The 16,712-nt window shown below is 44.5% G+C and overlaps 2 protein-coding genes across 2 annotated transcripts; both read left to right on the top strand.

Annotated features, from left to right (window-relative positions):
• Positions 1 to 9,179: 9,179 nt before the first annotated feature.
• LOC147098432 (histone H4) lies at positions 9,180 to 16,508 on the top strand. Its single transcript, XM_085970113.1, has 2 exons — positions 9,180 to 9,304; positions 15,960 to 16,508. The coding sequence occupies exon 2, from the start codon at positions 16,039 to 16,041 to the stop codon at positions 16,348 to 16,350; it is 312 nt and encodes a 103-aa protein (XP_085826239.1). The 5' UTR covers positions 9,180 to 9,304; positions 15,960 to 16,038; the 3' UTR covers positions 16,351 to 16,508.
• LOC147098433 (histone H2B-like) lies at positions 13,241 to 16,040 on the top strand. Its single transcript, XM_085970112.1, has one exon. The coding sequence runs from the start codon at positions 14,664 to 14,666 to the stop codon at positions 15,036 to 15,038; it is 375 nt and encodes a 124-aa protein (XP_085826238.1). The 5' UTR covers positions 13,241 to 14,663; the 3' UTR covers positions 15,039 to 16,040.
• Positions 16,509 to 16,712: the final 204 nt, after the last annotated feature.

Raw genomic sequence — 16,712 nt, 5'->3', positions numbered from 1 at the left:
AACCGACACTCAGAACCAAGTTGAAGAGTTTTAGGATAGCCAGTTTCATTTTGTTGTCTGTGTATTTAATCATCTCGTTTAGTATGCCGTCTGTCCCGCAGGCTTTTCCTGGTCGCAGGTCCTTGAGTTTTTCAAGAAGTTCTTTTTCTGTTATTATGGCGTCTAGCGGGTTTTGGTTATCTTTTATGGCCATTTCTAGCTTTTCCAGTTTTTTGCATATTTGGTGTTGCTCTGGTCTTAGTGTGTTTTTCTGGTATAATTTTTCAAAGTGGTTTACCCATGTGTCCCCATTTTGAATGGCCAAATCGTCGTGTTGTTTTTTGTGTAGTGTTTTCAAGTTTTCCCAGAAACAATTGGAATCAATGGATTCCTCCATGGAGCTGAGTGTATTCTTAATATATTGCTCTTTTTTGGTTCTGAGTGTGTTTCTGTATTGTGTTAGTGTCTGACAATAAGTAGGGCGTAGTTCCTCGTTTTCTGGATGTCTGTGTTTTTGGTTTGCTATTTTTCTAAGTTTTTTCCTCATGTTATGGCAATCTCGGTCAAACCATTTTTCATAGTTTTTTGTTTTGGGTTTGTTCTTGCGAGCTTTCAAGTTTGTATTTGTTGCCAAATTATCAAAAATATTGTTTAGTTTACTAACTGCCCGGTTTACGCCTTCTTTATTGTGAGTGTATATGTTATCCAGAAAGGTGTCTAAGAGAGCTTGAATTGATGCATTGCTAATTGTTTTCTGGTATTTTTCCGTGTCGTTTTTGGCCCATCTGTACGATTTTTTGGTGTTGTACAGTTTACTGGGTTGTGTTTCTATGTTGTTTGTTTCTGTCTTTTTGAGGAACATAGTAATTTGACTGTGATCTGACAGTGTTGTTTGTGGTTTGACTGTGAATGCTCTGAAAGAGGATGGGTCTAAGTCTGTAATCATATAGTCTACTGTGCTGCAGCCAAGAGGTGAGCAATAGGTCGATCTTCCTAGGAGGTCTCCTATGAACCTACCATTGACAATGTACAGACCCAGGTTTCGACAGAGCTGTAGTAGCTGTTTTCCGTTGGTATTTGACTGCTTGTCGCAGTTATGCCTGTATGGAAGGGAAGGGATGTCAAAGTGGTTATTCCCGAAAACGTAATTGTTTCCCTGATTATTGGTGAAGTCTGGTTCTTCGCCCGTTCTTGAATTGAGGTCCCCACAGATCAACACGTTCCCCTGGGCCTGGTATTGGATAATTTCCCCCTCCATGTTGGAGAAGGTGTCCTCTTTAAAGTACGGGGAATCGATTGGAGGGATATAAAGTGCGCAAATGTAAACATCTTGGGTGTTTGAGATAATCTCCCTCTCAAGTTTGAGCCACATATGGTTTTCGCCCTTTTTTATAAATTTGATGTAATTCTTAAGTTCTGTTTTAAACCAGATCAGTATGCCTCCGGAGTCTCTGCCTTGGGTTGCACTTGGTAATTTATTGGAGGGGACCACCAGCTCAGTGTACCCTTGGGGACAGCCAGTGTGTCCTTTTCCTTTATACCAAGTTTCCTGTAAAATGATAATATCTAGGTCTTTAGTTTCATCTATGAACTCTGGGGTCCTACTTTTCACTTCTCGCAGTGAAGAGCGTAGACCTTGGATATTCCAGGTCGAAATATATAAGGATTTCATGTTAAGTTTGATCTTTTACTATGATAGGTTAAAGAGTGGTACGTGTTTGTCGTGTCTAAGTGTGGGGAAAAAAAAGATCACATCAGTTGTCTACAAAAGTTAATACAATTTGGTCAAACTATTGGAGTTTGGTGACATCTCCTGGCCGCCAGCCAGTGGTGCAACAGGAAAACCATTCCTCAGTAACTATTTTAAACTGGAGAGAAATAACCTGAACATCTTGTTTCCGTTCAGTCTAAGATGATTGCAAAGTGTTTTACACGTCCTGACTAAAGCTCCAAAGACCTATGGCGAATGATCTTTAAATACAGCGTCTAACATTTTAAAATTATGTTGTGGTGTGGCTCGCTGACCTCCCTCGCGAGTTCATTGAAGTTCGATTCGAGGCATCGCAACCAGGCTCCTGTTAACACAGTTTAGGTCACCCTATCGCAGTTTATAGCAGATGCATTGCTGGACATCTTCCAAAATTCTATAGGATCTGGAACAGTTCCCATGGATTGGAGGATAGCTAATGTAACCCCACTATTTAAAAAAGGTGGTAGAGATAAAACGGGGAATTACAGACCGGTAAGCCTGACATCGGTAGTGGGGAAATGCTAGAATCCATTATAAAAGATGTAATAGCAGAGCACATGGAAAACAGTGACAGGATCGGACAAAGTCAACATGGATTTACAAAAGGTAAATCGTGCTTGACTAATCTACTGGAATTTCTTGAGGATGTAACTGCTAGAATAGATAAATGAGAACCAGTGGATGTGGTGTATTTGGACTTTCAGAAGGCTTTCGATAAGGTCCCACATAAGAGATTAGCGTGCATAGTTAAAGCACATGGGATTGGGGGTAAGGTACTGTCTTGGATAGAGAACTGGTTGGCAGACAGGAAGCAAAGAGTTGGAATAAACGGGTCCTTTTCCGAGTGGCAGGCAGTGACTAGTGGGGTACTGCAGGGATCGGTACTAGGACCCCAGCTATTCACAATATATATAAATGATCTAGACGAGGGAACTAGATGTAATATCTCCAAGTTTGCAGATGATACAAAGCTGGGTGGGTGCGTGTGCTGTGAGGAGGATGAAGTGAAACTCCAGTATGATTTGGACAGGTTGCATGATTGGGCAGATGCATGGCAAATGCAGTATAATGTGGATAAATGCGAGGTTATCCATTTTGGTATCAAAGACAGGAAGGCAGATTATTATCTGAATGGCAATAGATTGGGAGAAGGGGAAGTGCAACGTGACCTGGGGGTCATTGTGCACCAGTCGCTGAAGGTAAGCATGCAGGTGCAGCAGGCGGTTAAGAAGGCAAATGGTATGTTGGCCTTCATAGCGAGAGGATTCGTGTACAGGAGTGTGATGAAATAACTGTGTTCTGATATTTGTACTTGCACTTGTAATGTCTGGAATGTTCCACTAGGGGGAACCACTAATGCTCCTCCCTGGCCCCGCCCCATAGCGAGAAGATTCGAGTACATGAGCAAGAATGTCTTGCTGCAGTTGTACGGAGCCTTGGTGAGACCACACCTTGAGTATTGTGTGCAGTTTTGGTCGCCTTATCTGAGGAAGGATGTTCTTGCCATGGAGAGAGTGCAGTGGAGATTCACCAGATTGATACCTGGGATGGCAGGAATGACTTATAAAGAGAGATTGGGTCGATTAGGTTTATACTCGCTAGAGTTTAGAAGAATGAGAGGGCATCTCATTGGAACTTATAAAATTCTAACAGGACTAGACAGACTAGATGCAGGAAGGATGTTCCTGATGGTGGGGGAGTCTAGAACCAGGGGTCACAATCTAAGGATAAGGGGTAAGCCATTTAGGACTGAGATGAGGAGGAATTTCTTCACCCAGAGAGTGGTGAACCTGTGGAATTCTCTACCACAGGAGGCAGTTGAGGCCAATTCATTTAATATAATCAAGAAGGAGTTAGATATATTTCTTAAGGTTAAAGGGATCAAGGGATATGGGGAGAAAGCAGGGACAGGGTACTGAATTTGGATGATCAGCTATGATCTCATTAAATGGCGGAACAGGCTCGAGGGGCCGAATGGCCTACCCCCTGCTCCTATCTTCTATGTTTCTTTGTTTCCCTTTGTTCTCAGACCCGTTCATTTACAGCGCCTGCCGACGAATTAAGAGCTTGTTCTACGGGTAAGACTCAGATTCCAGTCACATCGTTCTCTCTCAAGGCATTTTCCGGTTTAAAAATAACTGTTGGGGGTTTATTAACCCGAGACTTCTTGCAGTGTAACAGCCCAGAATGGGAGTTCTAACAGAGACCGGAACAGGGGGCAGACTGAACACTGTCCCTCTTCTCTTTTCAAAGGACTCCCGGTTCTGTTTTCACTCCCGCCTGTGCAAAGGATCCATCGACAATTATTGAAACCTCACTTTTACAAAGATTGAGCTGGAATCTGTCCGCTTACAGAACCAGTGGGGGTTGATTCCCGCCCGTTACATTCTGAAATTGAACAGGCTGATTGTCACAGCCCGGAATGTGCAAGGGAAATATGGAATAAGACAAACGGGAATAAAACGTGCTTGGAAATCTTTGGCTAATGGTGAATTTATTAACATAATCCTCAATTTAAAAATTATTGGCGGGGCTTTTGAGATTTAAAAAATCGTTGGCGGTCTGACTGTTGAGGCAGTTATTTCCGACCTCTTTTCATTGGTGGGAAAAACAGACTGTGATTGGTCACCGGAAAACACCAATGAAATTCACCACAGAGCGACCAATCACTGGTACGCTGTCTGCATTCCTCCAGAAGGTATAAGATGGGCAGATGTGGGAGGAGGTTTTCATTCTTTCTCTGACTGTGTTCATTTTGGAAATGTCTGGAAGAGGAAAAACCAGCGGTAAAGCTAGGGCCAAAGCCAAGTCTCGCTCATCCCGGGCCGGACTGCAGTTTCCTGTGGGCCGTGTTCACAGGCACCTGCGAAAGGGCAACTACGCTCAGCGTGTGGGTGCCGGAGCCCCGGTCTACATGGCTGCTGTGCTCGAGTATCTGACCGCTGAAATTCTGGAGCTGGCCGGCAACGCGGCCCGGGACAACAAGAAGACCCGCATCATCCCCAGACACCTGCAGCTGGCCATCCGCAACGACGAGGAGCTCAACAAGTTGCTGGGAAAGGTGACCATCGCTCAAGGCGGGGTGCTGCCTAATATCCAGGCGGTGCTGCTGCCCAAGAAAACCAGCACTGCCAGCTCCAAGAGCAAGTAAAGCGCACAAGATTCAATCTAATAACCCAAAGGCTCTTTTCAGAGCCACCCACATTATCTTTGAAAGGGTTGGTTACTGTTCTGTTCTATGGGTCACAATTATACCAGACTGATTTAACATGTTAAATCTTAAAATCTACTTTGAAATTCATTTGCCACAGTTTTGCCCATTAAGTTATCTATCCAACACTCACCTGACAATCAAGTGCTTCCACATAGTGACAGATACAATTGCTATCCTGTATGAACGAATACTCCCTCACTCACATGCAGTACCAGTGAGTGAGTGGTAGTGCTTTTCCTATACTCACCTGTCAATCCCACACTGACAGTACCAGAAAGTGACAGATAAAGTATCTAGTGTAGCCTCAGCAGACAATTTAAAAATGTCACACTGTACTAGATAGTGTCAGATACAGTATCGTTTTTCAACAGCCAATCTGCCACTGACAATACAGAGGGTGAGAGAGGCGTTGTCTATCGTAGGCACTTTTGTCAATCCCACACTGACGCACAGTACCAGAGAGTGACAGATACAGTATCTATCCCATATTCAGCAGTGAATCCCACATTGGCACATAGTACCAGATTGACAGAGGAAGTGTCTATCCCACACTCAATGATCAACCACACTGTTCACACTAGAATCGGGTGAGCGCGTCCATCTGCATTTAATGGTTCGATAGCAAAATACTGCGGATGGCAGCTGTCTCCCATTCTGCCAGCGCATTTCACACCTAATCTAGAGCTGTCTTTTGTCTCCACTAGTCCTATCACCATCTCATCTCGTTTTGAATACCTCTTAATGTCTCTTCTCTTTTGTTGTCTCCCAGCCCGGCATCTTAATCTATTTAATTCCCTGTACCTCTTTAGCCTTGATAAAGGGTTTTGACCCGAAACGTTGACTCTAATTTCTCTCGAGGGAATTGGATGTAATATCTCCAAATTTGCAGACGACACAAAGCTGGGTGGGAGGGTATGCTGTGAGGAGGATGTCATGAAACTCCAGTACGATTTGGACAGGTTGGGTGATTGGGCAGAAACATGGCAAATGCACTATTAATGTGAGGTTATCCACTTTGGTGGCAAAATCAGGAAGGCAGATTATTATTTGAATGGCAATAGATTGGGAGAAGGGGAAGTGCAAAGAGACCTGGGTGTTCTTGTGCACCAGTCGCTGAAGGTAAGCATGCAGGTGCAGCAGGCGGTTAAGAAGGCAAATGGTATGTTGGCCTTCGTAGCAAGAGGGTTCGAGTACAAGAACAAGGATGTCTTGCTGCAGTTGTACAGGGCCTTGGTGAGACCGCACCTTGAGTATTGTGTGCAGTTTTGGTCACCTTACCTGAGGAAGGACGTTCTTGCCATGGAGGGAGTGCAGTGAAGATTCACCAGGCTGATACCTGGGATGGCAGGAATGACGTAGGAGGAGAGATTGTGTCAATTGGGCTTATACTCACTGGAGTTTAGAAGATTGAGAGGGGATCTCATCGAAACCTATAAAATTCTGTCAGGTCTGGACAGACTAGATGCAGAAAGGATGTTTCTGATGGCCGGGGAGTCCAGAACCAGGGGTCACAGTCTAAGGATAAGGGGTAAGCCATTTAGGACTGAAATGAGGAGGAATTTCTTCACCCAGAGAATGGTGAACCTGTGGAATTCTCTACCACAGAGGGCAGTGGAGGCCAGTTCATTAAATATATTCAAGAAAGAGTTGGATATATTTCTTGATGCTAAAGGGATCAAGGGATATGGGGAGAAGGCAGGGACAGGGTACTGAATTTGGATGATCAGCCATGATCTCGTTGAATGGCGGAGCAGGCTCGAAGGGCCGAATGGCCTACTCCTGCTCCTATCTTCTATGTTTGCACGGATGCTGCCTGGCCTGCTGAGCTTTTCCAGCATTTAATGGTTGTTTGGAGTTTTCAGCTGGACCAATAAACTACTTGGCAATGGTTTTAAGCGGAACATAAACAGGGTACTGAGGTGTCTGTCGAAATCAAAATGGTTTCTGCTGAATATTTGTCTCTTGTTGCAGCACTCGCTGTCGGCCAGGAGATGGCACCAACCTCTAATAGTTTGGAGAGTGCGGGTTGTGTCCACACATCCAGACCGCCGTGAGTCTGGTGCTGTCCGGGGAGCTGGCCAAGCACGGGGTGGCCAAGAACGCCAGCTCCAAGTAAAACTCCACAATTTACTGACAAAAAAACCCACAACGGCTCGTTTAAGAGCTACCCACAGCCTCTCTGAAGGAGCCGCCTGTTTAATACACTGATTGTCAGTTTATTCATTCCGGCTAACGTCCTATCAATCTGGTGATGACATTATCAGACAAATAGGGAAACTGCCGCATTTTAAAATCTGTCTCTGTCGAATTTATTAATTATAAAAAAAAGTATTTATTTTTTTGAATTTAGCGGATTGTTTCAAGATTAATTTATAAATTCTTCAATTGAGGCCAATAGTTAGTTTTGTTAAGGGAATGAGATTCCAATCAAGCGACCAATCCGAAGTAGCCTCAGGTTACAGCGGGCTCCGAGAGTTAGAACTGGAGACATTACAGTCCATTCAATGACTTTTCTTAAACCCTTGAATTCCACAATCCCCGACAGTATCTGTGCAGGAAGCAAACTTCAGAAGGAGAATAATCTCACAAGTTGGCCTCTTGTCACAGCAGCTCGGTTTAACCTATTGTGAGGTGGAAAGCTCCGGTTCCCCGTCACACAATCTGTCTGATATATAAAAGCTGAATGGAAACAGAACACTGAGCGCATGGATACCCAGGAAGACTAAAAGAGCTTTTCACTGTGAGGGGAGAATACAGGGTCCGGCCCAAAGAGTCACTTGTAACCCCATAATAATCCTTATAATTCTGAAGCTACTCCTCACCCCAATATATCCCCGCTCCCGGTCCTGGGGCGCTGCTCTCTCTGTGAGGCGGTGTGGGGTTCTAAGAAGAGCCTTTGTTTTGTGCCCTGGATGTTGTCACGAAGCACTTTACGGTGGCGCTTGGCTCCGCCTTTTCCCAGTCCTTTGCCTCCTTTACCTGTTCCAGACATGACGATTCCTCACAGGATTATAAACTGAATGATAAACTCTCGCCGTCCTGATGTATTTATGAAGCCAACCCGGAAAAGTAGAGTGTGAGAGAGGCTGTGAGGAGACAGGTTCAGAGTGACAGGCAGAGCAGAGACAGCGTCCTCTGAGCTTCAGCTCCGCCCCCAGCTTTCAGGCTTCAGCATTGAAATATTTGCCTGCTCCTCCCCCTCTCCCCGCACAGTGTTTAAACCGACAGGAAGGGCACATGCGAGCTCCCCTCCCCCAGCTCTGCCAGCGGGGGCCGTTTCCTCTGTGCTCGGCTGATGATCGCTGAACACATCAGGGAGCGGAGATATCACGGGCCCGAGTAAGGGAGCAAACAGCAGCCTCCTCACAGCAGCACATCGCATTGGGACTGTGTCCGCAGATGGGCTTTGAGTCGGGGTAAGTGGAGCGGCCGTCGTTGGCTCTTTGAAGGAGGCAGAGTGCAGCATGAACCAGTTCCGGAACATGGAGTGAGTGGGGGAAGGGAGAGGCCATTCTCGGGCTGTGTGTGTACAGAGTAAGGTAACATAGAAAGCAAATCACCTCGCTCATTCAAATCATTGCTGCTTTCTTTCCTCAAATAAGCAGTGAATATTCCTGATTCAGTTCCAATGTCACCGTGTCTGTTGTTGTAGGACAGTGAACAGTGGAAACACAGCCTGACAGTGAGGATGTGAGCAGTTTCACAAAGTGCATCTATTGCAGGCAGCAGGAGAAAGATCACATTTCAAAAATCGGTTATTACTTTCGATGCTTTGAGTTCTCCAGAACAGTGCTGCTGGTGATCGAGAGATACATTGCAGCTCTCTCAGATACATCAGGATCCGGGCACTGAGAGATTCTGTTAACTGCACAGGCCCTCAACTCGGTTTCAATAGACTGAAAACAATTCTTTGTACAGCCCAGGTACCTATGGTTATATTCCAGGAAGCCATTCTGAATTTTATAGGTAGCCCCATTGGAATGGGAAATGAAACCCTGGACTGTGCAATGGGGTGGTCCAATTCCTGGTCCAGTGCTGGGTTTGGGTTGTGTCTGGATGCTGATAACATACTGTAGAACCGTCCAACACACCTGGTGTGGAGAATCTGAGTGCCGCTGTGCTGCAGTGAGGTCAGACAGTGGCACTGTTTGTATCGCGGTTTCCCCTCGCCAGATAATTTACCTTATTGCAAACAAACACATTAATTATAACTCTATTTTTATATTCTCCTGGAACCTGTCGTTATCTTATAACTAATATTAATCTCGTATTATTATTCTCATAGCAAAATACTTCAATGCGCCCGCATGAATAGGATCTTTCCTCCAAGGAACAGTGCAGGCAGCTCCTTCTCACACAGAGTAAGTACATTATCACTCACAGAGCGCAGAGACACAGAACTGGCCTCAGTCCTATTATCACAGGCAGCAGGAACAGTCCCGCTTTGATCCGAATTTCCAGAGTTATATTATGAATCTCACAGTCGTTACCTGAGGAATGTTGTCCTTATCTGAGGAAGGATGGCCTTATCTGAGGAAGGATGTTCTTGCCATGGAGGGAGTGCAGTGAAGATTCACCAGACTGATACCTGGGTTGGCAGGAATGACGTATGAGGAGAGATTGGGTCGATTAGGCTTATATTCGCTTGAATTTAGATGAATGAGAGGGGATCTCATTGAAACTTATAAAATTCTAACAGGACTAGACAGAATAGATGCAGGAAGGATGTTCCCGATGGCAGGGGCGTCCAGAACCAGGGGTAAGCCATTTAGGACTGAATTGAGGAGGAATTTCTTCACCCAGAGAGTGGTGAACCTGTGGAATTCACTACCACAGAAGACAGTTGAGGCAAATTCATTAAATATATTCAAGAAGGAGTTAGATATATTTCTTAAGGCTAAGGGGATCAAGGGATATGGGGAGAAAGCAGGGACAGGGTACTGAATTTGGATGATCAGCCATGATCACATTGAATGGCGGAGCAGGCTTGAGGGGCTGAATGGCCTAATCCTGCTCCTATCTTCTATGTTTCTATGTCACTTGCAGCAGCAGAATAAGATGTTATTTCAAAGCCCAAACACATTGCAATGATTGGCAGATCCATTTTCACTCCCTTACTCACACACACGAACAGATAGACACTGATATGGAGTCAATGCTCGCTGCTGGCAGTACTTGGACTATCAAACCCAACAACTACCATACAAGACCAGAGAATCGGAGATAATGGACTGAACCAAATCCTGAGACAGCCACTTATGATCACAAACTAGCATTAGCTTACACAGGTGGAGAAGGAATGCAATCCAACATTCACACAGAGCAAGAATAGTACAGTACAATAGACTGTCAATTACATAATAATTCTCAAACTCACATATATTACCAGTCTAACAGATACAGAATCAATCCCACACTCACAAACAGTAGCAAAAACTGACAGCAACATAATAAAGCAGACATTCTCAAAGCAGAGACAGACAGCTACATAGTAAATTACAGAATCACACCAGAAACTGACAGACAAAACAGTACATCAATATACTGGAAACCGAGTTAGAGGATAATCCACACACACATCCTAGAGACGGATATTGCTAGGAGAAATCCCACATTCATATACCAGGTTGACAGCTATAGATAAATTCAATGCACATTTAAAAGAGACTGACAGATACAGAGTGAAACTCACACTCACATCCCAGAGAGTGACAGGTACAGGGGGAAACTCACACTCACATACCAGAGACTGTCAGATACAGAGTGAAACTCACACTCACATACCAGAGACTTTCAGATTCAGAGTGAACCCTTTCTTCCAGGGTGGAAATTGACAGGTAGAAAGGAAAACCCACACTCATGTATCAGAAACTGACTGGTACTGAATAAAACCAGTACTAGCATACCAGATATCGATGGGTATAGATTTGAACCCACATTCACAAACCAGAGACTGATTGATGCAGTAAAACTCACAATCACAAATCAGAAACAGCCAGTTATAGCAGAAAACCCAGAATAACATTTCAGACACTGATAGATAGAGAATAAAAAATGCATTCAAATATCATAGACAGACAGACAGACTAAAACCCACATTCACAAACCAAAGACTGACAGAAACAGAGTAAAATACATTCTCACAGAACGGAAATTGAAAGATGCAGAATAAAACCCACACTCACATGTCAGAGACTGACTTGTAGAGTAAAATCTAAAATTCACAAAGTAGAAACTGACAGGCACAGGGTAAAACCCACATTTATGTACCAGGGACTGACAGGTATAGGTTGTTTCAAACACTGACACAAAGTATCGGAGGATGACAGAATCAGAATGAATCCCACACACACATGCAGAACCAGAAAGTGATAGAGACACAATGAATCCCTCACTGACACCGATTATTAAAGACTGATTGCTACAGAATGAATCTCACTCTCACACAAAATCCAGAGGCTAACAGAGAATGCGCCTCACTGTTACATACAGTACCAGACACTGAAAAATACAGAATCAATCACACAATGACAAGAGTTTCAGAGACAGATATACAGAATTATTCTCACTCTCACACAAAGTACTAGAGACTGAAAGACACAGAATTAATCTAAATCCAAGACAGACCACAAGGGACTAACATATATAGCATAAATCCCACTCATACATACAGTATCAGAGAATGACACATACATAGAGTCATAGAAATTTACAGCACGGAAGGAGGCCATTTTGGCCCATTGTGTCCGCGCTGGCCAACAAAGAGCTATCAACCTAATCCCACTTCCCAGCTCTTGGTCCGTAGCCCTGCAGGTTAAAGCATCCCAATTGCACATCCAAGTACTTTTTAAATGTGGTTAGGTTTCCTGCCTCTACCACCCTTTCAGGCAGTGAGTTCCAGACCACAATAACCCTCTGGGTGAAGAAATTGCCCCTCAAATCCCATCTAAACCTTCCCCTAAGTACTTGAAATCTGTGCCCCTGGTTTTTGACCCCACTGCTAAGGGAAATAGGTCCTTTCTATCCACTTTATCTATGCACCTCATAATTTTACACACCTCAATAAGGACTCCCTTCAACGTCCTCTGTTCCAAGGAAAACAGACCAAGCCTATCCAGCCTATCCACATAGCTAAGATTCTCTACTCCTAGCAAGATCCTTGTACATCTGCTCTGTACCCTCTCTAGTGCAATCACATCTTTCCTGTAATGTGGTGATCGGAATTGCACGCAGTACTCTAGCTGAGGCCTAACTAGTGTTTTATACAGTTGAAGCATAACCCCCCTGCTCTTGTGTTCTATGCCACGGCTAATAAAGGCAACCATTTCTTATGCCTTCTTAACCACCTTATATACTTGGCCTGCTACCTTCAGGGACCAGTAGACATGCATTCCAAGGTCCCTTTGTTTCTCTACACTGCTCAGTGCCCTACCATTTAATGTGTATTCCCTTTCCTTTTTACCCCTCCCTAAATGCATTACCTCACACTTCTCCGGATTGAATTCCATTTGCCACTGTTCTGCCCACCTGACCAATTTATTGATGTCTTCCTGCAGTCTACAGCTTCCTTCTTCTGTATCAACCACACAGCCGATTTTAGTATCAACTGCAAACTTCTTAATCATACCCCCTATATTCAAGACAAGATTGTTGATATATATCACAAAAAGCAAGGGACCTATTGCTGAGCCCTGCAGTATGACTCCCACACAGTACCAGAGACTGACAGATACAGAATTAATTTAACTCTCACACACAGTATCAGGGACTGACATATACAGAATGAATCCCACACTTTCATACAACACCAGAGACTGACAGATACTGAATTAATCTAACTCTCACATAGAGAATCATAGACTGACAAAGAGAAAATGAATCACACACTAACTCAGAGAATCAGAGACAGACAGGCACATAATGAATCCCACACTCATATACAGTACCAGAAAATGATAGGGACAAAATGAATCCCAATCTGATACAGAGTATTAAAGACTGACTGATACAGAATGAATCTCACTCTCAAACATAATACCAGAGACTGACAGACACAGAATGTACCTCACTGTCACATAGAGTATTTGACACGGAGTAATACAGAATCAATCCACACTGACACAGATTATCAGAGACTGACAGGTACAGATAAATCTCACGCTCACATACTGTATCAGAGATGGTCAGATACACAGAAATAATCTCACACTCACTTACATTACCAGATAGTGAGAGACAGAATTAAACTGACACTCACATGCAGTATCAGAGATGACAGATAAGCAGAATGAATCTCACACTCTGAAACAGTATCAAATAGTGACAGAGACAACATTAATCTAACTCACACATACAGTATCAGAGACTGAAAGGTAAAGAATAAATCCTAAACTCACATGCCATAGCAGGAACTAACAGATATAGAATAAATCTCAGTCTCACATACAGTATTAGAGATTGTCAGAGAAAGAGAATTAATCACACACTGACACAGCGTATCAGACGGTGACAGACCCAGGATTAATACACACTCGTACACCGTACCAGCAAATGATAGAGACAAAGTTAACCCCACATTAAATACTGATTGGTGCAGAATGAATCTCACTCTCACATACACTACCAGAGATTGACAGATATATAACTACTCTAACATGGACATATAGAACAGAGACTGACAGACAGAGACTGAATCTCACAGTAAAACAGTGCATCAGAGGGCCTGGCAGATACAGAATGAGTACACAATCACAGGCAGTACAATTAATTTGCAGAGAGGTTCATTCCCACACTCACATACAGTACCAGATACTAGCAGAGATGGAAAGAATCTCAAACTAACATCAAGTACCAGAGACTGATTTGTGCAGTACGAATTCCACTTTCATAAACCGAGTGTTTAGCATATTCATGCAGAATCCTTTGCTGAAATATAGTGCGAGAGGCGGACTGATTCAGAACTAATCAGACTAACAGTTACAGAATGAATCTCAGACTCGCACACCGTCCCACTGACTGACAGATACAGAATGAAACACAGACTCTCATTGTCAATGACTAACAGATGCAGAATGAAACACAGACTCACACATCCCAGTGACAGACAGATACAGAATTAATATCAGACACACGTACACTACCAGAGAATGAAAGATTCCGAATGAATCCCAACACTGACACATGGTACCAGAGTCTGACGGATACAGATGGAATCCCACACTGACACATGTAACAGAGACTGAGATTGAGAATTATTCCAACACTTACATAAATAACCAGAGGCTGATACGGAACTATTCACACACACACACACAGTACTCGGGACTGGCATTACTGAACTAAAGTGGCGCAGACCACCCCGCAAGGCTTGAATATAGAGCACAGGTTGGACATTTAAATTGCAGACCCGTGCAGCAGAAGTGCTTGGGGCATCTTTAATGGTCTGGGAAATGGAGAATGGGAAAATGATGATTCCTCTGCGCCTGCAATGACTTTTCTGACTGCAGGGGGCGTGCTTGTGACAGAGATTCAATCTGATTGGATGTATAAAGCAGCCAATCAGGGAAATGCAGAACAATGGAAAATGACATCACTCTTCAGCAGCCAATCACAACCATTGCCTTCACCCATCCCTCATTAGCATAGGGCTATGGGGGCAGCCTATTTAAGCCGGGCCCGGAGCAGAATTGTGTTATTTTGTGTTTGAAATCGAGTTTGAGAATGGTTGATGAAAAGAAAACAATGGCCAAGAAGGGCGCCAAGAAAACCGTCACTAAGCCGGCAGTGAAGGGCGGCAAAAAGCGCAGAAAGTCGAGGAAGGAGAGTTACTCCATCTACATCTACAAAGTGATGAAGCAGGTTCACCCCGACACCGGCATCTCCTCCAAGGCCATGGGCATCATGAACTCGTTTGTGAACGATATTTTCGAGCGCATCGCGGGTGAGGCTTCCCGCCTGGCCCATTACAACAAGCGGCACACCATCAGTTCCCGGGAGATCCAGACCGCCGTGCGCCTGCTGCTGCCCGGGGAGCTGGCCAAGCACGCCGTGTCGGAAGGGACAAAGGCGGTGACCAAATACACCAGCTCCAAGTAAAACTCCACGCTGTCCTGAAAGAACAAACCCAAAACACAACGGCTCTTTTAAGAGCCACCCACAATCTCTCTGAAAGTTACACAAACGCATCTGCATTTAGACACAATTTACTGTAGTTTCCTGAACAAGTGTGTTTGAGAACGTTTGAATTTCCAGCTTTAGATTTAATTTTGTATTCTCATAAGCAGTTTCACTGACCGGATCGACCTTAGCGTCTTTGTTGAATTCCCTGTCCAATAAACTACAAACACGATCCGTGGTCGTTATTTCGCTTTGCACTCCGACTCTGACTCTTCCAGAGCCTGCCGAAGAATTAAAAGCTTGTTTTTGGAATGAGACTCGAATTTGAGAAGGGCCGAATGGCCGTCAATGTGCTGTAATGATTCTGTAATAGATTTGAAGTGCAGAGTGCCTCCTTGGAAAGCGAGTGGTCAGGGTCTGGCATAAACTGACTGAGAGGGAGGTGGACGCAGACTCAATCGTAGCGTTCAACAGCGAATTGGATAAGTACCGGTGGGGAAAAAAATGCAGGGCTACGGAGAAAGGGCGGGGGTGTGGGATTAGCTGAAGTGTTCTTGCAGAGAGCCGGCACGGGTTCGATGGGCCGAATTGCCTCCTACTGTGATGTAACGATTCTATGATTCTGTAATCGATTTGAAGTGCAGCGTGCCCACTTAATTGATTTTTAATTATATATTCCGTTTATTGCTTTTCTAGAAATCCTTGATTATCAGGATTTCTCTGAAAGTGTATTTAGTTTTTGTGAAGATTTTACAGGGGATTGTAACGTCAACGTGGAGAGGTTGCTGGAAGCTCAGAGCCCTTTCTCGCTCTCACTCTGAATCTGTCTTCCTTCCCGCTCTCCTCGCTCTCTTTCACCCCCCCCTTACTTCCGCCTCACGTACAGTCTGCCTTTCTCAGCCAGGTCCGCTCACGCTGCATAAATAAAGTTGTAAGACAAGAAATTTTCATTCAGCGACGATTTCAGTGAAGAATCAACATGACTGGACGAGGTAAAGGAGGCAAAGGACTTGGCAAAGGCGGAGCCAAGCGCCACCGTAAAGTGCTCCGTGACAACATCCAGGGCATCACCAAACCAGCCATCCGCCGCCTGGCTCGCCGTGGCGGTGTCAAACGGATCTCGGGCCTGATATACGAGGAGACCCGCGGGGTGCTGAAGGTTTTCCTGGAGAATGTGATCAGGGATGCGGTCACCTACACTGAGCACGCCAAGCGCAAGACGGTCACTGCCATGGATGTGGTGTACGCTCTGAAACGGCAGGGCCGCACTCTCTATGGATTCGGCGGCTGAACATCTCGACTCTTTCCACCAAACAGAACACAAAGGCTCTTTTAAGAGCCACCCACCACCTCACTGAGAGAGCAGTGATCTGGGAGCGGAGATAGATTGTGGATTTACATTGTGATCGCTGTGGATCTATATTTTATTATAAATCAAATTTAGCTGTGGAGGTGATTTAAATCAGCGTATAAGCTCGATGGGTCTAATGCCTTTTACTCAGAATCGTAGACATTTACGGCACAGAAGGAGGCGATTCGTCTCTGCCGGCCGTAGCCTTGTCGGTGGCGGCACTTCTGTACCTGTCAGTATCTGGTCTGGGATTTATGTGGGTGTTGATTTTACTCGATATCAGTCACTTTCTGGGATGTGAC

The sequence above is a fragment of the Somniosus microcephalus genome, chromosome 29, assembly GCF_052327205.1.
Source record: "Somniosus microcephalus isolate GS21.2 chromosome 29, FLI_Smic_1.0, whole genome shotgun sequence".
Lineage (NCBI taxonomy): Eukaryota > Metazoa > Chordata > Chondrichthyes > Squaliformes > Somniosidae > Somniosus > Somniosus microcephalus.
Note: the sequence above shows the minus strand (reverse complement) of the source record. Positions and strands in the feature narration are given on the sequence as shown.

Coding starts and splice junctions, on each gene's coding strand:
- LOC147098433 (XM_085970112.1), top strand. CDS start 14,664: ATGGTTGATGAAAAGAAAACAATGGCCAAGAAGGGCGCCAAGAAAACC.
- LOC147098432 (XM_085970113.1), top strand. CDS start 16,039: ATGACTGGACGAGGTAAAGGAGGCAAAGGACTTGGCAAAGGCGGAGCC.